Source organism: Protopterus annectens, chromosome 16.part0, assembly GCF_019279795.1.
Source record: "Protopterus annectens isolate FY-2018-M chromosome 16.part0, PAN1.0, whole genome shotgun sequence".
NCBI lineage: Eukaryota > Metazoa > Chordata > Ceratodontiformes > Protopteridae > Protopterus > Protopterus annectens.
The window spans coordinates 167,172,446-167,196,977 of NC_056750.1; the positions used below are offsets into that span (position 1 = coordinate 167,172,446).

Consider the following 24,532-nt stretch of genomic DNA (forward strand, 5'->3'; position numbering starts at 1 on the left):
AGCCAAATAAATTTTGTTTCTCCATTGGAGCATCGAGGAGTTTAGCTTTGACATGGTCTGGCAAAGATTGTTCCTTCAGCCAGGCATGCCTACGAATAACTGCCTCAGTCATAGCTGATCTAAATGAAGCCTCCAGTGCATCATAGCCACATTTTAAAAAATGATTACTAACCTGTTGTGAGTTATGTACCAAATCCTGAAGGGATTTACGGTCTAAGGGTTCAGGAGAAGAAAGTTTCTTATTCAGTTGATCTAACAAAAACTCTTGGTACTGTATCATATGGAATTGACAGTTTAATGCCCTGGCAGAAAGAGTCGCAGATGTATACACCTTTTTTCCCCATCTCTCTAAAGCTCTAGACTCTCTTTCAGAGGGTAGGGGATTTTTGGCAGTAGCGGCTGCAACCCCTTTAGGGCCCTGAGAAATAGTTTCTGGGTCTGCAGCATGGGCTTTATACAGATGGAAATGAGAATCCGGGACCCTGTAATATCTGTCAGGTTTGGCAGGGGCCGGAGAAAGAGAATCAGGGGCTGTACTGACATCATTATACACATCATCAATTACATTTAGAACAGGAGGTATAGCTAAGGGCCTATGCTGAGGCAAATGCAAAAAGGTCCTTAATCTTTTTCTAGAATCACAGAAATCCTGACCTTGCCATTGAAAGTGCTCTTTCATGGAGTGTAAAGTCTCCCCAAAGGAAAATTCTTCAGGAGGGGAGGCCGAAGGGATAGATTCCTCTGCATCTGAATCCTCATAAGGCGAGTAAGCCCCTTCCTGGTGGTCTGACAAGTCAGATCCATCGGTGGAGTAATCTGAGGAGTGAGGTTCAGAGGGTTCAGTCCTGGGCCTTTTGTCTGGAGGAGGTTGATAGGCCCTGTCTGGGTGAGGTTGTGAACCCCTAATTAAGGAGATAAGGTCCTCAGCAAGGCTGAGGATCTGTGAACTAGAGGAAGGCCTCTGGGATGTAGATTTGGCAGGCAAAGCTTTTGAAAGTTTGGCAGCTTTAGCCCTGGAAAAGGCCTTAATAGACATAGAAGCTGGGGGCCTAGCTGCCCCACGTGCAGGGGTAGAAATGTCCAAAGGTATGGTGTCGGACAATTCCTGAACACTAGCTTCGGTAGGGAGTTCTGAAGCTGACTCAGCCGGGGCCTCTTGGGCCTCGGTGGTCGGAAGTATGGTTTCGGTTGAAGGAATCGCCGTGGACTCGGTTTCGGCCGAAACCGAGACACTCGTGGTAGGCCTAGCCGTGGTTTCAGCCGAAACCACGGGCCGCGAGTGTCGGCCCTTTCCCTTGCGTTTTTTGACCATATGCAAAGTCGGAGTCTCCGACGGCATTTTATAAGCAAAAGCGGCTCCAAAAAATTCCTCTGCAAACTCCGACCGACGTCTAAGAGTTCGTCGGTTGAAGGAGGCACAGGCTAAACAGGCTGATACGTCGTGGTCTGGGCCTAAGCAAGGAAGGCAGTAAGAGTGGAAATCCTTATGAGGTATTTGTTTCCCACAAGTTAAACAATTATTTACTTTGTCTGACATCGGCTGAGGCAAGAAAGAGTCCCCAACGGGGTACTTAGCTTTTTTCGAAGTCTTCGGTAGCTGAAATCTCTGGATCTGACCGACCAGCACTTGCGAACAGCTTCTGCTTCGGGCACCGCGTGGCAAGAAAGACTGAGGAAAATGGTGTCGGCTGATGCTTTTATACCCCAGACGCTCTGACGTCGGGGAAAGTGCGACATCAGCCGAGGCCAGACCCAGACTTTGGAATCCGGCCGACCGAAGGGCTGCCTGAGGCAGGACAACCCATATGTTATGACTGCAGATGCATCCTTGAAGGACATCGGAGTAGGATGCTGGGAAATCAAAAATAGACTAATGGATTGATAATGGCTTCTTGCAAAAGAATATTCCTCAGGGGGAAGCAAACGGGATGCAGTTTTTAAGTAATTTTAGGTTAAAAGACAGCTAGTTAAGTACTTCTTGCTTATAGGTTAGGCCTCTCTCTTGAAATGGTTCTGGTTGTTGGGTATAAAAAGGCCCCACAGACACTGGTTCTTGAGACTGGTGGGCTGTGAATAAAGGTTGGGAGCCCCCCCCCCCATTCCTTGCTTCATTGATTCCTACCATCCCAATGACAGAGCCATCACCACTCTAGCTGCTCCTCCTCCTTCCTCCATTCTTGGTCGAGTAAGCTGGTACCAGCATGTATCTTAAGGGCATCCTGGAGCAGTGATGCCAGCAACTGCTTCAGAGGGGTGTTATTCTTATGACCTACCTTTATTTCCCTGCCTCCTACCCAAATATTCATTCACAATGCAGAGGGCCCCTACTCTCTGCAGACCACACATTCCCTCAGGGAGCATCTTTGATAATACCCTCATCGTCAGTGTCATAGACACCCTAATCACTAACTGAACCCGGGTGATCTAGGCTGTAGTTCGGAGCTTTATTCCTCCACCTCATGGCTCTGGTTGAATCAATGATGAATGTTAAGAAAGTTTTCATAGGAGACTTTTTTATGTGGACTCTGCAGAGGTATAGTATAGGCTTCTTTTACGCAACCACGAAGAGAATGACTAGCATTTCTAAGGCCCAAATGGCTAAGCTTTTGCATATGTCAGCAGAGAAACAATGTCTTTGCCATTGTGAAACCAGTAGCCTGTGACACCTACTGTGCAGTTTGTGATGATTTATTTATACAAAAATGAGTAAGAGTAAAAGACTACCAAACTGGAAAAATCAAATCTACACCTCTCTAAGCTTAAAGATATAACTTCCTCCTCACTTACCATGGAGTACATGAAGCTTAGTCTCTCTAGAGTTGCCGTTTGTTCCTTCAGCTTGCAATTCTCCCTTAGGACCTTTTCTTTTAGTTCTCTCAACATCTCGGGTAGCTTTGAAGATTTTGCACACTTTAAAACATCACTGTCACCCACTGAAAATTAAAACAAAAATGACTAAGTCAACCTGATCAGAGATTCTGCTGCCAAAAAGCATAACTCGTTTACAGTTTACCAGCAGTATAGACAACTACCTCAAACAGAGCTTCCTGCAGATCAGCATAAACAACCGACAAGTTGTTTTAATAAGTAGCACAGAAGAAAAACAGTCGCAAATTGCCACAAAGACTAGACGTTTGCTGACCTTGTTAACCATATGAGTGGACTGCAAAGCATATACCCAACTTTATGTCATTAATGTCTAGAAGAACACTAAAGGAAAATAGTAGTAACTAACAATTTTTGTCATTAGTATTTGTATAAACCACTTTATGATACATGTGGCATGTTATGTTGTAAAGCAGTTTTGTATATAATATGCAGGCAGGGATATTTTAAATGCAGGGGTAGTCTTTTCAGTGACTGCTGTATGTTTTAAAGATATTAAATTAAACAATTACTATTTTAGGAAATATAGCTCTTGCAGCAAGTGACAATAGCAGGACTAAAGGGGAAGATGAGTTTACAAATATTACAACCCATAACAAAAATTTTCCTTCAGCACACCGCTGGATTAATTTCCCCAGTCAACACTGTTAGGTCATGTGAAGTAGGTACACTACATGTATTCGCCCTATACCATCACCAGTTCCATCTACAGATAAGGTTAAGGTAACCATAACAGGGTGTGCAGAAGCTATCAGCTGAAAGACAGAAAGTCAGCATTAAATGCACAGAAAGAAGGAAAGGGGAAAGAAAGGCAGGGAACTCTGATTCAGGAACATTTCAAAAATCTACTGACAATTTCTTGCATATACATATTATGGTTTGTTTTCTTAGTTTTACTGACTGTAGGAGTCTCTTCAGAATCTGCAACAGTATCTGCATGTACTCTATATCCTTTTTTTTTTTTTAATTTTCTGAATTATCAATTATGACATAGGCAAACTTACATTTACATAAAAGTAATCAAACTATATTAAGTTCGCATTTAGAAACATTATACATTACATATTTTATATATCCTACAATCTACACATCACATAAATAATTCACTTCCCGTCTTCTCTTAAACCTCATTCCTTCTCCAAAATATATATAAAATGAGCAACTTCTTTTTCTCGCTTGAGCTCTACTACCTGCCATCTATGACATACAGGTCCCTTTTACTTAATCATGCTACTACTCAGCCTACTCTACTACTCTATTCTTCTCCTGCTACGGGACAATCTTTCATCCCACCATGACCCTATAATAGCTCTCAACATCATCTTCAACTCTGTTCCAGTCACCTATACATACTTCCTCCCCACACTCTCCATACATTGCACCAATCCTATTTAATAGCATTTCTCACGTTTACTCTAAATATAGAATAACTCAATCTCAACTAAAAAAAAAACAAAATTTGGTGGAAAAATACTCTCAAAAACAAATATCAATAATTCCCCAATATACTAAAATCTTTCTAGGAAAAATTCACGCTAATCCTAGCACCACCTACCACAATGAACATCAAGATAATTCTCTTCCATACGCTACTCTAACACTATAAAGGTCATCCTTCAACCCTGGTAATCTAACTTGTGTTGCCATAAACGTTGAGTATAAGAAATAAAATTGCTAAACTACATGCCTAGATTACCCAACATATGCCTGATATTCTCACTGTAGCTGAAACTTGGCTTAAACCCAGCATAAACAACTATGAAATTACACCGCCATCTATATCATCCATAATGAATAGATGGTGGGATTGCTTTAATATCTTCCAACAACTAACATTCCCCCTTACAACAAACAAATACCAAAATTCAACTCGGCACAGCTTCTTATAACTTTCCTGAAATTAAACAATTATAAACAAATATGTATTAGTTTTCTTTACATCCCTCCAAGCAATAATACAGCTACACTGGAAGATATCATACACTGGATATCCATAACAACTCCACAAGAAATATTACTACTAGGTGATGTGAATGTCAATTGGTTGGACAAACATTCCCCTGCATTTAGTGTGAACTTACTTGGTGTCACACAGCTAATCAGTATCCCCACACATTATGGCAAGATATAAAATTCCTTATTAGACTGGATCCTAGTATCAGACCCTTGCAAATACACCAGCTCAGGCACAATGTCCAATTGTCTCAGTTGATCATCTCCCTGTCTATAAAACCAGACATCTCACACAACCACTTAAACAGCATGTTTATAAAACATGTAACCTTTCAAAGTTTACCCACAAATGTTTTCATTACTATACTATCATTTATTGACTGAAACGTTCTAAAAATCCTTCCCATAGATGATACTGTAAATTAATTCAATACAACTTTTGTAAATATCCTAAAATGCCTTGCACCTCCTAGAAGGAAGAGACTAAAAATAATGCAATCTGGCTAGCCAAAAAGAGTAGAATGATAATGCAGGATAGAGAAAAAGCATGGAAAGAATGGCAAAACTGTAAAACAACACAGTATCGTGAAAACTTCAGAATGCTTTGTGATTATACTAAAAAGCAAACAAATGAAAACAAAAAACTAAACTATAACAACTTTCAGAATAATAGTAAACACAACCTTAAAAAATTCTGAACAGCCATTAAAGAAATCTTGCATCCCGGCCATAAATTCAACCCTAACCTCTCCCCCAATAACTTATCACTTGAAACTACAATACAATTCAAATCTTATTTTTTGCAGACAGTGTGGCATCTCTACCCAAGGTTTTCCTCAACATCTAATCCTAACCCTGACAGCAGTCATGTATCACTACATTTGCTTTCACCTTCAAACCCGTGCCAACTACTCAAACTCAAATCATGCTCTACTTCAGCTGATGATCTTCCAAGTGAATACCTTAAAACTTAAAATAGTAGCCGACAGCATTGCCTACCCTACATCTCTGTTCTTAAACCAGTCAGTCCAGGAATCCCATTTTCTTACACTCTGGAAAAAGCCACACACTATCCCTCTGCATAAAGGAGGAAACTGAGCAGAGACTGCTAACTTTAGACTTAAAGCAATCTTATCTCTGCTCTCAAATTCTTGAAAAATGTATTAAAAACTGCTAAACTATCTGCTACAGGAAGAGCTCTTATCCCCCTCACACAATATGGCTTTCTTATTTCCCGTGCTACTGATACTGCACTTCTAACCTACACAGACACTGTCAATAAAGCCAGAGATAACAGCCAACTGGTCTCCTCCTTATTTCTACACTTGTCTAAAGCCTTCAACAGAGTTTGTTACAGCAAACTTCTACTTCAAATGTCATTAGGTCTCTCTCAGCCCACCCTTCTATGGTTTAAAAGTTACCTATCCAATAGGCATCGGTCAGTAAAATGGCACTTCAGCCTTTCTCCATACCTCCCAGTCACCACTGGTGTACCACAAGGCTCTATCCTTGGTCCCCTCTTCTTTTAACATTCTTACAAACACCCATCACACATCCATACAGCAGGCCTCCTTAATACAGTACACAGATGACTCCACACACATTTGCACATGTGACAATGTGGCACACCTCCAAATAATTACTCTGGAAGCTTTAACAACTGAAACATGGCTTTGTAACTCACAACTCATGCTCATCCCTTAAAAAATACTACTTTTTCCCCAAATACCTCTCCCATGAAAAACAAAATTTAAAGTCCTCTCTCGATAATGCAACTACTTGAAATCACTTCTCATAACAAATTATTGGAGATGATAGGGGATGATAATCTTAAATTCAACATGCATATATAAAATTGCATATGAAAAACTAATCAAAACTAGGGATGATTTATAGAGGCAAAAACTCTCTCAAAGAAGCAACTAAAGCTGAACTTGCCTCTACTTATCTCCTCCCAACACTTCTTTACTGGGCTCCCTTCCTTACTAACCTTCAGGCATCACAAAACTCAAAACTTGAACAATGCTTTAAAGAAAGTTGCAAATATCCCTTTCCGAACCTTTAAAACGCCCAAATTGGTCAGAATTACCCCATCAACTAACATACACACAGTTTTTACCATCTATAAAATTATCCAGAATCCATCTACTTGTCCAGCGCTAAACATTCTACAGAACAATGTTCCTAGTCATTGCAATCTATCCATCCACAGCCCATTTCTTCCCATTTTTGCACGTGGGGTCAAGGTGTCACTTCAACAGTGACAATCTAGCACAAAGGTTTACACTGTTGGGAGGCCAGCCCTGTCATGGTACATTCTGGTCATTACAATCCAATGACTAGAAACTCCTGCCTGTGCACAAACATAGCAAATCCTCTGGGCAATGTCTGTACTCGAACCATGTTGCTCAGGTCTGGAACTCCTTATCTCTATCCATCAGGTCAATTACCACCCCTCCCATCCATCAAAACCATTCTGAAAGACTTCCTAGCCAAAAGCTGTCTCTTTTCTTGCTCAACACCAAGATAAACTATATCCCTTAAATGTGGGCAAATATCTATTTATAACTTCAGTCTCCTTACTATCCCTTCTTCACTTCCTTACATATATCAATCTCTCCCTTGCCTTTCTCTCTAAATATAGCATAAGCCTGTTTTTCTCTCACTTCATATTGCAATTCCCATTTGTATTATACTAACTTACCTTTAATTTCACTGTAAACTGGCTAAAGTTTTTCTAACTATCAAAATCAGTGTCATATAGGTTGCATCTTTTCTTAACTGATGTATTCATATGTCTAATTTGATATAATTGTTTAAACTGTATTTGTGCTTTTTTGTAATATTTTAAAGACTGTAAAATTATTCTTAAAATGTTTTGCAATACTTTGCAGCTTTCCTCCCCGGATCTCCGCTGAAAATGGGCTCCTAACCCAGTCAGACTTTACCAGTAATCAAGTGTCAATAAATACATTTCAGAATAGGTAATGCCTGTGGGTGCAGCTGGCAATTATTCCGATCTGGAGGGTTAAACTTCATTTGGTGAAAATGTACATAGTTGTGTGCATTTGTTCCAAGTTACTACAGGATGTGGGTGTTCTGAAAATGTATTTATTTTGTTTGAGAGTTTTCATTAAAACTGTGACAGATTCAAATACAGATGAAAAGAAACAACTATACAAAAAACACCTTGCCAAACATTAGTGTGTGCGTGCAAGACAAAAGCTGGACACTTGCATTAAAAATATTCATGTGTAATAGGTTGGAACAACATCTTTTTACCATACTGCCTACTTTATCTAGATCATATTGTAATGCTAATGGCCATACAGGTGCAGACAAAAAGAGTACTGAATTATATTAATAAATGCGGACTGTACATAGCACTGCTGCAAGAAATGAGCATGTGAATTGGATTAAGAAAGAATTTTGGGATGGTTATTCAGCAGAATATCAGAGACAAAAGAAAAGTAGAATACTACTATTGACTGTTAGAGGGGCTCCAACAGTGCCTGAAGATGGGAGAGAGACAACAGTAGATTTCTGATAGTACAGGGATACTGGCAAGAGAGGATGATTATGCTGCATGTATTTGTATTACACCAAAAACTACTATTATGGAGCTTATAGGTGTTCAATTGTTCATATGCGTTTACTAGGCTAATAACCACAACGGCCTTTTTAAGCACAGCAATACATCCAAAATCTGTTACAAACTGCTACCCTTGATAAGCATAAACAAGGGCTTGGGAGAGGAAATATTTACAAGCGGGGGTCTGGGAGATGAACCATTTACAGGCTGCCCGAGTCCATTAGAGACATAGATGCCAAACCAGGGATGAATTTCTCGTTCCCCATCCAATTGTCCAAGCTAAACAAATTGATTTAGAGAGGAAAGATGAGCTACGTAAAATCTTACTTCTTATGGGATGTCACAAGCAGGGCCATAAACCGTGGGCCATAAATGTGATGTCTGCATGCACAGACCTCAGAAAGTACAGTTTTGTACCTACCATAAATGTAGATGTTAGAGTGTACACCCTGCTGCAGTCATCACACTTGGGTTATCTTGTCGTCAGGCGGTCCCCGCAGTCGGCCTGAATTCCAAAGTCTTGGTCCGGCATCAGTTGCTGTCGCTTCTTCCCTGACGTCAGTGCACCAGGGATATATATAATGCATCAGATGCCATTTTCTTCAGTTTTTCTTGCCTCAGATGTCAGGTGCCCCCAAAAAGGTGGTCAGTAATAAGTATCAATCTAAGAAATTTAGCACAAACACAACATCCCTCCAGCTATAAGCAAATACATCAGAAAGGTATTGTAAAGATTTTAGTCAGTTAGATCAGAGGGGATGGAGGGAGGGTAACCTGGACCGCAGCAGGGTGTACACTCGAACATCTACATTTATGGTAGGTACAAAACTGTACTATGTTCGTGTTACCCTGCTGCAGTCATCACACTTGGGAAGAATCCCAAAGCTAAGGATGGGTGGAGGAGTCAAAGAGGGTTAGAGGAGGCTAGAAGGCCCTGCAGAACTGCAGTGGCGAAGCCAGCTCTAGTCTTAGAGTAAAGTGGTAAGTGGTAGTGTTTTGGTGAAGGTGTGTACTAAACTCCAAGTTGCAGCTTCCAAAATATCCTTGGTTGGGACCCCCCTGAGTAAGGCTGTAGATGTAGCTGCTGCCCTGGTAGAGTGGGGCCTTATGGTAGCAGGAACTGGTTTTCCATGATGGGTATAGCAAAAACGAATGCAATGCCCTATCCATTTGGAAATGGTCTGTTTTGATATAGCCTTCCCTTGCGAAGCTGCAGCATAGGATACAAAGAGCTGGTCAGATTTTCTGAAAACCTTAGTTTTATCCAAGTAATAATGAAGTTGCCTGTGAATGTCCAAGGAATGCAGGAGTCTTTCTCCTTTGTTCTGTGGATTTGGAAAGAAGGTGGGTAAGTGGATGGTTTGATTTAAGGCCACACTGGATACCACCTTAGGCATGAAGGAAGGATTAGTTCATAGAGAAACTCTGTCTTGATGGAAAATGAGGAAAGGTTCCACTGCCATTAGTGCCTGAAGCTCTGAGACTTTTCTGGCTGAAGTTATTGCTAGCAGCAGGGCAGTCTTCCATGATATAAACTTTAGATCAGCAGAGAAAGCTGGTTCAAAGGGAGGTAGCGTAAGTTTTTCCAGAACAAAGTTGAGGTCCTATGTTGGTGTAGGTGCTTTCCTGGGGGGCCTAATGTTTTTTGCCCCTCTGAGGAACTGCCTTAGAAGTGGATGTGAAAATAAGGGTGGATCCGTGTTGTAGTGGGCTGAAATAGCTGATGTGTGGATTTTAATGGATGAAAAAGAAAGTCCTTTGTGCAACATCTCAGTTAAATACTGTAGAATCTGAGGCATGTGAGGCTGAAGGGTATTTTGGCCTTTAGCTTGGTTCCAAGTGCAAAACCTTTTCCATTTGTCCGAGTAGGCCTTCCTGGTGCTGGGCCTCCTAGCTTCCAAAATAACATCCATAACTGCTTGAGGAAGAGGAGCTGGCTGGATGCTTAGGTGATTTTCCATGCAGCCAAATTTAAGGTTTTGAGCTGGCTGTGTAGAATCTGATTGTTTTGCTGTATGAGCAAATGGGCAATTTGTGATAAAATCCAAGGTGGGCCCTGGGCCATATTCCTTAATAGTGGGTACCAGTGCTGGCGTGGCCAGTCTGGGGCTATGAGTATCAGTCGTGGTCTCTCCTTTCTGACTTTCAGAAGCACCTTTGTGATAAGAGGCAATGGAGGGAAGGCATATACTGTCAGGTTTTTCCAACTGAATGACAGTGCGTCCACTTTCCAAGCTTGATGGTGAAGTGTCCTTGTACAAAATTTTGTTAGTTTATAGTTTTGGGGGCTGGCAAACAGGTCTATATCTGGGAGGCCCCATTTTTGAGTTATCATTGCAAATACTTGTGGATCCAGTTTCCACTCGTGGGGATCCATGATGTTTCTGCTGAGGTCGTCTGCCAATGTGTTCTTTTTTCCTGGCAGGAATTGAGCTTGTAACTGAACTTGGTAAGCCAGTGCTGTGTTCCACAAGGTCATTGCTTGCCTGCATAGAGGGTAGGAGTGTGTACCCCCTTGTTTGTTTATGTACCACATTACTGTCGTGTTGTCCGTCCTTATTGTAAGTTGGCCTGGATGCCAGAGGTTCTTGAAGGCTGTCAAAGCATTCTGTACAGCTAGCATCTCTTTCTGATTGTGTAGATTCCTTTGATCTGCAGTCCATATGCCTTGAACGCACTGTCCTGCCATGTGTGCCCCCCAGGCGTAGTCCAAAGCATCTGTTGTCATAGTTTGCCTGGCTGGGGGCAAGGTGAAAGGCTGACCCTTGTTGAGGTGACATGCCTGTGACCACCATAGAAACTCTTGTTGAAAGCAGGGAATGAGAGATATCATTGTGTCCAAGCTGTGGCTGTGTTGAGACCATACGCTTTTTAGGTACCACTGTAATTTCCTCATATGCAGCTTTGCAAATGGTATTAGTAGAATGCAAGATGCCATGAAGCCCAAGGCCTGCAGAATTTTTCTTGCAGGGAGTTGGGTCTTTGTTGCCATTGTTTTGAAATATTGAGTCAGTTGTAGTTGTTTGTATGGCATCAGATAAGCCTTCTGGGCAGTTGTATTCAATCTGGCACCCAGGAATGTCATATTTTGTGAGGGTACTAGTTTTGATTTCTTTTCGTTTACTGTGTACCCCAGGCAACTTAGATGTTTTACAAAAGCCAGATGTTGTAAGAGGATGTCCTTGCTTTCTGCTTGGATGAGGCAGTCGTCCGGGTATGGGTATATTTGAATTCCTCTTTGTCTGCAGTATGCAATTACTGGTGCCAGGCATTTTGTGAAGACCCTGGGCGCAGTGGATAAGCCAAAGGGCAGTGCAGAGAATTGGTAATGGGTTGAATCTGCAATGAAACGGAGGTATCTTCTGCAACTTGGGACATGCAGGTATGCCTCCTTGAGGTCCAACGTTACTAGCCATGCTTTCTTGCCCAACATGGGAAGAAGCTGCTGTAGTGTTAGCATCTTGAATTTGGGTACTTGTAAGAAGGTGTTTAGAATTGAAAGGTCCAGAATTGGTCTCCAGGCATTGCCCTTTCTGGGGACTAGAAAGAGTCTTGAGTAAAATCCCTGGCCTTGCTCCCATGTAGGTACCAGCTGAATGGCTCTCAAGTCCATGAGAGCTGTAATTTGTTTTTGTGCCTCTGCCCATTGATTTTGTGGCAGGTTTGGCATTCCTCTTTTCGTTGGCAAGGTGTGGAAATGGAATCTGTATCCTCGTGAAATTATGTCTAGGACCCATTTGTCCTTTGTGACGATGTGCCAGGTGTCTGAAAAAAGTGCTAGTTTTCCTCCCAAGGGAGCTGCCAAGAGAGACTTGCTTGGCCATATGAGGTGTAAGTCATTGAGTTTGCCTTCTAGTAGTTTGGGGCCTGTCTTCTTCTCCCTTCTGTGTTGCAGTGCCCCATTGTCGAGGTTTGTATTGGGCTTGTGGTTGTCCTCTACCTCTTGGGCGTCTGTATTTACCCCTCTGTGGTCTGTCAGTAGCTTGAAAGGACCAATTTTTTGTTGGCCAATTTCTGCTGAAGCGAGGGGGCTGTACCTGTAGAAAATTTTTGACTGTCTGCATAGATTTTGCCTTATCCTCCATTTTCTTTAAGACTTCTGCTTTAACTTCAAATAGGACATCCTGCTGTAAGGGAGCATCTAGAAGCTTTGCTTTAACAGGATCAGGCAGAGTTTAACCAAGCATGCCTACGTATAACAAACCCAGTAACAGCTGCTCTGCAGGAAGCCTCCAAAGAATCAAATCCACATTGTAAAGTATGTTTGTCCACCTGTTCAGCTGCATGCAACAGATCCCGCAATTCTTTCAATTCAGACTGTTGAGGGAGTGTGCTCATTTTTTGTCTTAATTGAGACATCAGAAATTGCTGGTATTTTAGCATGTGAAATTGACAATTTAGTGCTCTCATAGCTAGAGTGGCTGAGGTGTAAACCTTTTCCCCCAACCTGTCTAGTGCTCTGGAGTCCCTTTCAGAGGGTACAGGATTTTTCGCCATAGAAGCCTTAGCCCCTTTGGGACCCTGGGAGATAGTCTCTGGATCAGCAACAGGGCTTTTACAAAGGAATTTGTGGGAGTCAGGTACTCTATAATATCTGTCTGGTTTGGCTGGAGCAGGAGGCAGAGAAACTGGATTCAAACTAGATTCTAAGTAAACATCATCCACAATGTCTAAAACTGGGGGGATGGCAAGAGATCTGTGCTGGGGGAGTAAAAGAAACTATCTGAGCCTTTTCTTTGAGTCAGAGAAGTCCTGACCTTCCCAGTGAAAATGTTCCCTCATAGTGTGCAAAGTTTCCCCACAGGAATAGTCTTCAGGGGGAGAAGCTGAGGGAATGGAATCCTCAGCATCAGAATCTTCATAAGGGGGAAAAGAGTAATCCTGGTCCTCAGAGGAGCCTGAGGAAATAGACACTTGATCAGAGGAGGCATAATCTTCCTCTTGTCTAGGCCTTTTGTCGGGGGGGGGGGATGGGAACCCCTGATTAAAGAGATCAAATCTTCCGCCATTTTAAGCATCTGTTTCTTAGGCATGGGGCCTTGAACTGGAGACTGAAGTGCAATCTTTTTTGGTTTAATAGGAGTCTTAAGCTTAGGATACGTTTTTATGGTGAGCGTCGTCGGTCTGAAGACACCTTCAGAAACCGAAGGTGTTTCTGCAGCACTGACATCTCTTTCTGCAGTGTCGTTGGTAGGGGCTAAACAAAATGGCTGCGTCGGCCTAGCACTCTCTGCTAAAGGCTTCGAAGCGGTCCCGGGTTCCAAATCTGCGGTAGCCAGGGGCTGCGTAGGAGCCTCACTGAAAACCGGTGAACCGGAGACCGGCCCAGGGGAGGCCTCTGAGTCTGGCTTGGGTCTAGGCTGCCTGTCCTTATCCTTGCATTTTTTGTGCACACCGGTAGTCGGTTGCTCCGACGGCATTGTGTAGTTAAATTTTCTACCGTAGTGTCGTGCGAAATCAAAGCGTCTTTTTATAGTACGCTTATTGAACCTAGCACAAAAGTGACAACCAGTGACGTCGTGGTCTGGGCCTAGGCAAGGTATACAATAAGAATGAAAATCCTTATGAGGTATTTGTTTCCCACAAGAAATACAATTGTTAACTTTTTCTGACATCGGTCTGAGGCAAGAAAATTTTCCCCAACGGGGTACTTAGCTTTATTGAAGACTTCAGATCTGAAATTCGACTTCGAAAATCTCATGAGTCGGCCGACCGGCACTTTCGAACTGCTTCTGCTTTGGGCACCGCACGGCAAGAAAGACTGAAGAAAATGGCGTCGGATGTATTAGCGACAGCAACCGATGCCGGACCAAGACTTTGGAATTCAGGCCGACTGCGGGACCGCCTGACAAGATAACCCAAGTGTGATGACTGCAGCAGGGTAACACGAACATCTGACTGCCCAGTCGGACAACAGTCTAAGGAAAACAGGAATGATGCCATCCAGACCGGGAAAAGGTCATAAAGGGGGGTGGGTGGGAGGGAAGGAATACTGCAACAAGGAAGAGAAGCACATCTATGGTTATGGTAAGATTTTACACAACTAATCTATGTCCTTCTAGTCTCATGCTGCAGTATTCTCACTTGTGGGAGAGTACCACAGCCCAAGCAGGTCAAAGGGTGGAGGAAGAGGTAGCAGTCTCCAGGAAACTGTGGAGGATGGCCCTTGCAAATCCTGCCCCGGCTCTGGAGATATTGTCCAATTTATAATGTTTGGTGAAGGTATGTACAGAGGACCATGTGGCTGCCTCTAGAATAGTAGCCGTATCCAGGCCTTTGAGGAAAGCCCCTGAAGAGGCCACTGCTCTACTGGAATGTACTTCAACAGTGTGGGGTTAATCTTTACCATGGAGAAAGTAACAGAAGGAAATAAGTTTTGGATATCCAGGAGGATTCTATGTTTGAATACAGCTTTTCCCAGGGCCCTCGGGTGAAAAGATACAAAGAGCTGACTGGATATTCTAATGTCTTTGGTCTTGTCCTTGTCCAGATAAAATCTCAGTTGCCTGTAAACATCAAGGGAGTGGAGCACTCTCTCACTGTCATTCTGTGGTGAAGGGAAAAAAGTAGGTAAATGGATACATTGGTTGAGGGACAGTTCATTGACCACTCTGGGCATGAAGGAGGGATTGGTACAAAGAGTTACCCTGTCCTTGTGGAAGATAGTGTAGGGTGGAGTGGTCAAGAGTGCTTGCAGCTCAGAGACCCTCTTAGCTGAAGTAAGGGCTACTAACAAGACAATCTTTCCAGGTACACATCTTTAAAGAGGCAGAAGCTGATGGTTCAAAGGGGGCCTTGGTACGTTTCGCCAATACGTAGTTCAGGTCCCATGGAAGAGGAATAGGTTTTCTTGGTGGTCTGAGGTAGAGAACCCCCTTAAAAAGTTTCACCTCCAATCTTGACAATAAGTGGGTCAACAGGTAAGCAGGCTGAAATGGCTGACAAATGGACTTTCACTGAAGAGTATGAAAGTTCTGATTTTAGGAGCTCACACACACAGGCTAGGACTAGACGAACTTCCGCTTGGAAGGGATCTAGTTGCCTTTGAAGACACCAACTGGAGAACTTTTTCCATTTTGATACACAGGATCTCCTGGTAGTGAGTTTCCTGGCCTCCTGCAGGACTGATAGCACATCCTCAAAACAGAGATGTCTGAAAGGGATCAGAAGTCTATCACCCACGGGGTTAGGCTGAGGATTTTCAGATGAGGATGAATGAGGGGATCCCTTCTGCTGTGTGAACAGGTCTACCTTGTGAGGCAACTTGTGGTGATTGCCCTTGGCAAGAGATAGAAGAAGGGGGAACCAATGCTGCCTTGGCCAATAAGGGGTCACCAGCAAGATTTTTGGTTTGTCCTTCTGGATTTTCAGTAGGATCTTCTGAATTAGCAGCAAGAGGGGAAGGCATAAAGGAACAGCCCTTCCAAGAAATCGAAAAGGCATCCACTTTCCACATTAGTGGTGAGGGGAGTTTAGAGCAGAATAACTGAAGTTGTCTGTTCTGAAGGGAGACAAACTGATCTATCTGTGGGGTGCCCCATCGGTGGACAATGCCTAAGAAAACATCTGTGTAACATCCATTCATGATGTTGAGAGAATGATCTGCTGAGGGCATCTGCCGGATGACTGTCCTGAGATGAGATATAAACTGCCTGCAGTCTGACAGTGCACTGGCTGGCCAACTCCCATGCCTGTACTGCTAGCCTGAACACTAAGTAGGATCTGGTCCCCACTGCTTGTTGATGTACCACATGACAGTGGTGTCATCTGTGAAGATTTGAAGGGGACCTGGTTGTATTAGAGAAAGGAAGGACTTGAGAGCTAGAATGAGAGCAGTCATTTTCCTCACACTGATAGGTTTTCTCTGGAGGGAGGGCTCCCATTAAGCCTGTAGCTTGAGACCATTCACAGTGGTCCCCCACCATAGATCCAAAGCATCTGTGTGCATGAATTGCATTGGCATGGTGGGTTGTAGAGGAAGGCCTGGGTTCTGTCTTATTTGTAATATCCACCACCTCAACTCTTTCTTCAGGCAGGGTAGAAAAGGCGCCTGAAAATCCAGGGGGTGATTGTGCTGGGATCAGACATTTTTCAAGTACCACTGGAACTTCATGTGCAACCTGGCAAGGGGCAACATAGGAAGAGTAGCTGCCATGAAGTCTAGAAGATGGAGGAATTGCCTGGCAGACATGTGGTTGACCAGAAGTAACTCCTGGAAGAAACTGTTTAGGGAAAAGGCTTTGTCTTGAGGAAGGAAGGCCTTCATCAAGTCTATCCTTATTTTGCATCCCAAGAAGGTTTTGTCTTGGGATGGAGTGAGGGAGGACTTTGTTAGGTTGAGAGTAAAGCAGAGAGTCTGAAGGAGGGACATAGAAAATTGTAGGAGAGTCTTGAGAATTCTTTCCACTTCTGCTAGAATGAGGAGGTCGTCCAGATAAGGATAAATTTGTATGCCCTTTGTTTGGCAGTAAGCTACTGCTGGGGCTAGACACTTTGTGAAGAGCCTTGGTGCTGTAGATAAATCAAAGGGCAAGGCAGTAAACTGAAAGCGCAAGGATGGCACAGAAAAGCATAGAAATTTCCTGTAGTCTAGGTGGATGAGGATATGGAGATATGCCTCCTTCAGGTCCAAAGTGGTCATAAAAGCATTGGGTGGCAGTAGTGGAAGAAGGGTTAGAAGGGATAGCATGTGGAAGGAAGGTACTTATAGGCCTCCAAGGGCTGTCCTTTTTAGGAACTAGAAGAGCCTGGAGTAAAACTCTTGGCTTGTGGGAACCCTTTCTATGGTCCTTTGTGATAGTAAATCTTAGATGATCTGTGGCATCAGGTGGGGCTGTTTTTTCTGGAGGGAGGGGTATGCCTTTTGATAGGGTTTTTTCCTGCCACGTCATAAAGTACCCTTTTTCCACTACTGATAAGACCCAACGGTCTGAAGTGATATGTTGCCAAAGAGGTAGACAGTGAAAGAGGCGGGTGGAAGCTGGTTTAAGCAATCACACATTGTTAGGTCTGTCTGGAAAGGGCTGGCTTGGGTTGGAATGGGTAGAGGCAGTCCTGGGGATGAAGGTTTTCTAGACCCCTTCCTGTGTTTAGGAGAGGAGGAGGAAGAGGAAGGAGCAGGTGCTCTCCTAACAAAAGTGGGTTTAGCAGGGTAGTTCTTATAGAACTTTAGAACCAGATAGACCAGTAAATGTTTGAGGTCCTGAAGTTCATTGCTTTTTTTTCCTGCAAGCTTTTGAAGAGTTCTGCAAACTGCTTGGCGAAAAGGAATTTGTTGTCCAGGGGGGCATCTAAGATCTTGTTTTTGAAATCATCAGGGAGGGGCTGCACTCTGAGCTAAGAATACCTGCACAGTACAGAACCTGAGGCAACTGATCTGGCTGGAGCCTCAGCAGCATCACAGCTGCATTTAATAGAATATCTGTCAATGGGTGCTGCTAAGGAGAGCTTAGAGGCAACCTGGGGTTTGGTAGGTGAATCAGGTATGGAAGATAGTAATGAAGTTGCCTGTGAGACTAGGTCCAAGGCATATTTAACCATGTGTATCTGGTAGTTAATGGCCCTAAAGGCCAGGGTGGATGAAGTATAAATCTTTTTTCCCAATCTGTCCATCACTTTGCTTTGTCCGATGGCAGAGGGAAGGAGGAAGGAATCTGCCTGGATTGCTTATCTGTAGCCACTGCAATGACAGCTGGGTCTGCCACAGGTGGTTTAATGAGGTACTTGTGGTCATCAGGGACTTTGTAGAACCTATCGGGGGCTAAGGGCTGAAGGCTGGGATTCAGGGGTCTTGGATGCTGAAGCAAATGCACCCAGGCAAGCTGGAATCACAGGGGGGATACCAGAAAGAAAGGGAGATTCCATCTGTAACAGCTCATAATATCTCTTTTGCACCACGGTCATCTAAGTTGCATCCCACTTGAAGTACTCCCTCATCTTGGAAACAGTTTCCCCAAATGTAATATCTTCAGGTGGGGAGTCTCATTCCAGGGAGTCTGTCAGGGGAGCAATACTCCAGGGGAGATGCCAACTGAGAGGTGTATGTGAGAAATTAATCCGAAGAAGAGGAAAATGAATCTTCATCCTGAGTGTGAGCTAGGGGGATGGAAGTCGCTAAGGGTGGTCTAAGACTAAAGGTAGGCATGGCTGGCATCTGAGAGGCAGTGGACCTGAGGGCCATAAAGGCTTAACCAGGGACTGGGAAAAAGTTTGCCAGTCTGGCTGGTCTTCATTTGTGGTACACAGATGTTTAGTTTTTTGTTTCCTCTTCAGAGGAATAGTCTTTGAAAATGCGTGGGAAGGAGAAGGCCTACGATCAGGCTGCAGGCCTGCAGTCGAGGAGCCCTGGCCTGAAACTGTAAGAAGCTGTCCGGTCAAGCACGGTTCCCCCTCGACATTGGCAGAAGCAGACATCGCAGTAACCTCTGCGGATATGCCAACTGGAGATTTTAGGGCGGCTTCCAACAAGGTACCCACCAATGTCGCCAGTTCTTCCTGATGTCCCTCAGCCCCCAGACAGATAGCTGGCAGGATGTCCAACTGGAGGTGCAGCAACAGGCCTTGAAACCTTGGACTTCTTTTTTGGTGGCTCCACCTCGACAGCCGGGTCAGTTTCCATGCCTAAGGCCAAACGCTTGAGTCATTGGTTTTCTGTGAACACTGAGGGCTGCCAGACAACTGCACGGGGTTTTAGGGACGAATAACTGACAAATACTACAGGTCGTATGATCGTGGGAATGGCCTAAGCAAAAAAGATAAAGCTCATGGGAATCCTTGTGTGGAATTTGGTGACTGCACTTGCATCTTCCCTTCCTAGATGACATCGGCTGTATAAAAGAGCAACAGCAACCTAAGCCTAAGTTAAATAAAGAAGATTCCCCAACAGGGTACTTATCTGTACAGTCTCCTGAGGTGCAGAGCGAAACTAGCAAGCGGACGTTCGACTGCGGCAGAGAAGTTCAGAGGTCTGTGCGTGTAGACATAACATTTATGGCCCACAGTTTATGCCCTGCGTGTGACATCCTATGCACTTGACAGCAACCAGGCTTAAGCTTTGGCATAGGAGCCAGACGTTTGGGTCGCCTGAGGCTGAGGATCCCCACAACTGAGAATACTGCAACATGAGAAAAGAAGGGCATCTCTACTTCACAAGGATGGAGAGCCTGTTCCAGAAAAGGGATAGCCTCTGGGATGCATACCTGTCCCTCCAGCAAGTCCTATTTATATCACAGGCAAAGTTTAAGTCTTTTGAATGGGTAATTCTTGTGCTGTTTGTTATGCAAATATGCAAGAGGTCCATCAGAGTGAGGTATGCCAGGCATTGTCAGACCCCATTCTGATGGACTTCCTGCATATCCACAAAACAAACAGCACTGGAATTATCCACTCTAAAGACTTAAACCTTGCATGCATAGGACATGGTACTTACTCCCTATATTCTTTTAATGAGGAACCTTTGTGGATGTTCCCATTTTTGACTATGCCTCAAAGGATAGGGCCTTGAGATGATCTGCATAGGACATGGTACTTGCACTCTGTATTCTTTTAGTGAGGAACCTCTGTGGACGTGCCAGTTGTTGGATATGTCTGGTGAAGTACATACCAAAGGGAGCACTGTTCTCAATGATAGGTCTGATGAATGCAGAATACAGTGGAATAACGACTTCCTTGGCCCTAGACGCAAACCTTTATTTATATGTTGCACAACACAACGATTTCCTCAGTGCTGTAGACACATGATGGTGAAAGACTACAATACTGTCTGTGTCCTCAAGTCCTTGACTACTGGGTTAGCTCTTGCGGGTATGCCATCAATATGACAGTTACTAGGGATGGCGACTTCCCGAAGGATACCATTAGGCATTCCTTGGAATTTAGTTTAGTCCATGGCTCTGACACCAGTTATTTGTCTGTGTCAGCCCCTGCTGGAGAACATTTCTGTTGGTGGGGGATTCAATGAAAACTCCCAATTTGCAATCTGCAAATTTAGTCAGTCACTAACATCGGCCTTGACTTCAGAGAAGTAAATGCCAAAATGGAGCAGTCCCAGGACCGATCCCTGAGGAGGTCTGCTTGTGCCTGGCCACTTTTTAGAGATGAACTACAAATTTTTACCTTCCTGGGTTCTGTCTGTGAGGCAGCTTGCTATCCACCGTGTGACATAAGGGTTTGGAACCAACCTCTTGAGTTTGTCAGCAATGTACGGGAGGGGTATTGTGTCAAATGCCTTGGCCAGGTCAAGCTAGGCAGTGTGAACCATTTTGCTCTCATCCAATGCTTTGATGACATTCTCAAAGAAGTCCACAATGTTAAGTGGGCATGACCTGCCCCTGACAAAACCAAACTGGGTTGGTCCTGTGTCTAGAGGTTTGTTATGTAATTACTGATCATTTCCGTGATAATTCTTTCCTTGGCTTTGCATATGAGACTAGTGAGACTTGCGAGTCTGTAGCTGGCACACCTTTGTGCAGAGGGATGACAGTAGTTCTCCATTCATGAGACATGAACCCTGTTTGGAGGCTACAGTTAAACAATTCCAGACAGCCTGATAGGTCATGTTTCATACTGCATAGAAGGCATCCTGCCTGGCTACTACTAGTGCATCCTGGGATACTGTCTGGGCCTACTGATGCAGTGTTCTTAGCCTTAGAGATGGCATTAAGGACCTGTTCCTCAGTGACAGCAGGGGGGAGTTATATTTGAGGGTATCTCCTGGGGGAAGGTTAAGGAGGAAACAGGGGAAATGTAGATGGGGCTGAAATTGTTGGCTAGTAAGTTTGCTATATCTTCTGCTTCAGTATAGGTGGCTCCCATTAATAACGGGCTCTGCACATAACCTTATATTGCCTATGAGGTTACAGACATAGCTAAAGAATGCATTGTGGTTGTCCTTGGCCTGGGAGGCCAAATTTACTTAAAATTTGGCTTTGGTGGACTTTATTTGTCCTCTAAGCTTAGTTTGATAAGAGTGCTTTTATCCTGCTGGATGCTGCACCTCCTATTTTTGCCACAATTTTCTTCCTTCTGTTGTACCGCGTACTGATGTTGCGATTCCATCAGGGTGGCTTGTTTTTTGTGTTAGTTTTGTACTTCTTCCTATTAGGTACAGCTGCATCTATGCAGCTATCAACATTGCTTGTCTAGGGTTTCTGTGTAGGCAGCTGTGTTCTCAGGGTTTATGAGGGGCTTGAAATTTTGCCAGGTTATCACTTAATAGTAGGAAGTTAGCCTTAGAGTAGTTACTGAATATTCCAGGGGTAGCTGGGGTGCCAGGATTTAGTTTTACTTTAAAGGAGACCATTTGGTGGTCTGACCTTACAAGCGAAGATATTTGGGAGGTGTGCAGCACTCTCCCATATTAGTGAGGGCCAGATTCAGTATGGTTGCACCCCTGGTTGGTGTACTGACAATTTGGTCCTGAGAGTTTGCATTTACAAAATCCAGGAATCTCTGTACCTGTTAGTTTGGTGTTGTATACGATTCCCAGTTAATAGTGGGGTAATTATAGTCACCAATGAATATGGTATTAGGTTGGATGGTGTTTCCAATATGTTTAAATACATGTTATGGGTTTCTGGGTCATAAAGGGGGATCTATAGCTTGCAAATAAGTGGTAATGGATTTTGTCTCTGGTAATTTGAATGTGGAGAAATTCAAATGCATTGTCCTATTTGACCAGCTTGAGGTATAGTTACTTTTGATGTAGATCGAGACACCTCTACCTTTAGTCTCCATCTGTGCAGCAGCTAGTCTAAATGTGTGGAAGGCATTATAACCTTGCACTGTTGGTGTGCTTTCAGTAACTTTAAACCATGTTTCAGTGGCTACGCAGATGTCAGCATTCTATAGGGTGAGGACAGCTTCCAGGGAGTGGAGTTTTTTTTTGTTTAGACTTCTAGCCGTGAGCAGTAACGCCTTTAGATATTCCTGGTTTTGATTTGCCATGTTGGCAGTACTTTCAGTTTGGCATTGCCTAAAAAAAGGCACTATGGGAGAGGACAATGTTTTAACTAACATTTGAAAGCCTAGAGGGGAGAGGTGCAGGCCATTCCTGGCAAAGAAGCATGGTCTGTTGACCATCTCCTTCCATGCTGACAAATATTGCACCCCCTTAGAATGGCAACAAAAACAAAGACAATTATTGAAGTCAGTCATCTTTTGTTCATATTGTGGCATCATCCTTACAGAAGGTAAAATGCTGCCCAGTGCTAGGCTCATACCAGGCTGGGACACATATTCCAAGAGCTCCACGGTGTCTCTTATACAGTCTAGGGAGGTATATCTCAGGTCATTTACACCCACATGGACTATGGCTGAGTCATACTGATACTTGTGGTTCAATGACCTGAGCGTGTGTGTGATGTGGTTGATCCTGGCCCCTGACAAGCAAATGTCCATGACTTTCTCCTGACTTAGCTTGGTGAGAGGGGGACATCAGTGCAACTCGCAGTGGGGCTCCAATGACTAGAATGTTGGATTGCGTGGTGGCTTGCCTTATGGGCCTACAAGTAGAGGCTCCATGAAATGCGGCTGTGTGTGTTGATGTGGGTGTTGTTTTGACAGAGTGCATTTGAGCTGCTGAGGGTATTTGTTGTGTGTATTTCATTTAGGAGGTCTTTGGGGTTTAGGAGGGTTACCATTTAAGTGCCTCAGTATATGTGGGTCTACATGTCTGCTTTGAATTGTGTGTGATGGGTGCAGCGTGTGTACTACTGGCAAGCTGGTTGACATTTGGAGTGCTTTTATATTAGAGCTTTGCCTTCATTGACATGTAAATACATTTCTCACATACCACATCCGTTTGTTTGAGAATTAACTGGCTGTCAGTAAATTAGGCAAATTCTATGTTGCCTCAGGATGCTCATATCCACCAAGCTGGCAACAGAGATAGTGGGAAAGTTCCTATCCATGGCAACAGACCCTTTTTATTGATTAGACTGTTTAAATGAAAATATACAGTAGTGTCAGGATTATCCGGCTTGCAACTCTGGAGGCAGTGCTTGTCACTGCAATCTAGATGTCCTGTGTGCAACTAGGTACACTAAACTCTTAGCTAACCGGCACCCATGGGGATTGGTAGATGTCGTTTAACTATAGTTTCTGGTTGCTTGAAAGTTACTATTAAAAATAGGCCTGACTAATACTGTATCCTATATTAATTGTTTGGTTTGACTTGTTCTCAGGTTGGGGAGAGAGGAAATGTATTCCTATCTAACTTTTTAAAACTCAAACTCTAAAAACGTAAGTTATGTTTCTGTGTGTGTGTGGAGGGGGGGGGGGGTGACAAAGTGCCACACATAAAAATTGTACTGTATTTCTTAGATTTTTTTTTTTTGCCAGTTACTTGAGAGTGCCAGTTGCTTGAGTTTACTGTACTGATGAAATTTCAATGGTGCTTTTACAAGAAAAAAGTCAGCTCAAGGTGTCTGCATCCATACAGGGCACTGCCAAAAACTTGAGGGAAAACTACTAAGTAGATCCTGATGATTTGTGGATGAAGTATTTAGGCAGATACTCTGAAGTTCGGTTAGACAGCAGCAAATCAAGCAGCATTTACCGAAAGGACAAAATTAGCTCGTCAAGAATAATGAAAAGAGGACAGCTGCATGAATGGCTACTGCCTGGCCAACTACTAATGCTGGTCTTACCACAGCTTCACAATGCTGGGATACAATGCTCCTTTGCTTTTTCTCTCACTAGATGCAAAACAGCAGCACTAATCCCAAGATGAGAAGCAGGCCACAGGATAATTGGTGATCAAGAGTCTTGTCCCAGATGCAAGGGTTTGTAGGCTTGTTGTAGCCTTTTCCTGGTAGATGCCTTGCACAGCAACCAGACCAAATCAGGATGGTCAAACACAGGCACTCACTGCCCAAGCGGACACAGTCAGGAATCAATGCACTCTGCTCCTTCTCTCACCAGGAGCAAAATATAAGCACAAATTCCAAGCTGGAACCTATGAATCAGTTATTAGGCTTTCTGGTGACAGAACTCTTTATGAAACATGTGCCTATGGCTCCTTTGCTCGTCAAGGAGCAGAACAGAAGCATTAATCTCTCTCTCTGACTACTGAGATGCAGAATGTGGGCTCTCCAATAATTG

The 24,532-nt window shown here is 43.6% G+C and overlaps 2 protein-coding genes across 2 annotated transcripts in view; one reads left to right on the forward strand and one right to left on the reverse strand.

The window, feature by feature from the left end:
* Positions 1-24,532, reverse strand: part of HAUS4 (HAUS augmin like complex subunit 4) — a 770,196-nt gene that overhangs the window by 187,939 nt on the left and 557,725 nt on the right. Inside the window, exon 7 of the mRNA XM_044058014.1 lies at positions 2,788-2,933. Within this exon, the coding sequence (XP_043913949.1) occupies positions 2,788-2,933 (146 nt within the window). The remainder of the gene's footprint in view (positions 1-2,787; positions 2,934-24,532) is intronic.
* PRMT5 (protein arginine methyltransferase 5) overlaps positions 1-24,532 on the forward strand; it is a 1,996,504-nt gene that overhangs the window by 42,397 nt on the left and 1,929,575 nt on the right. The window lies entirely within an intron of this gene.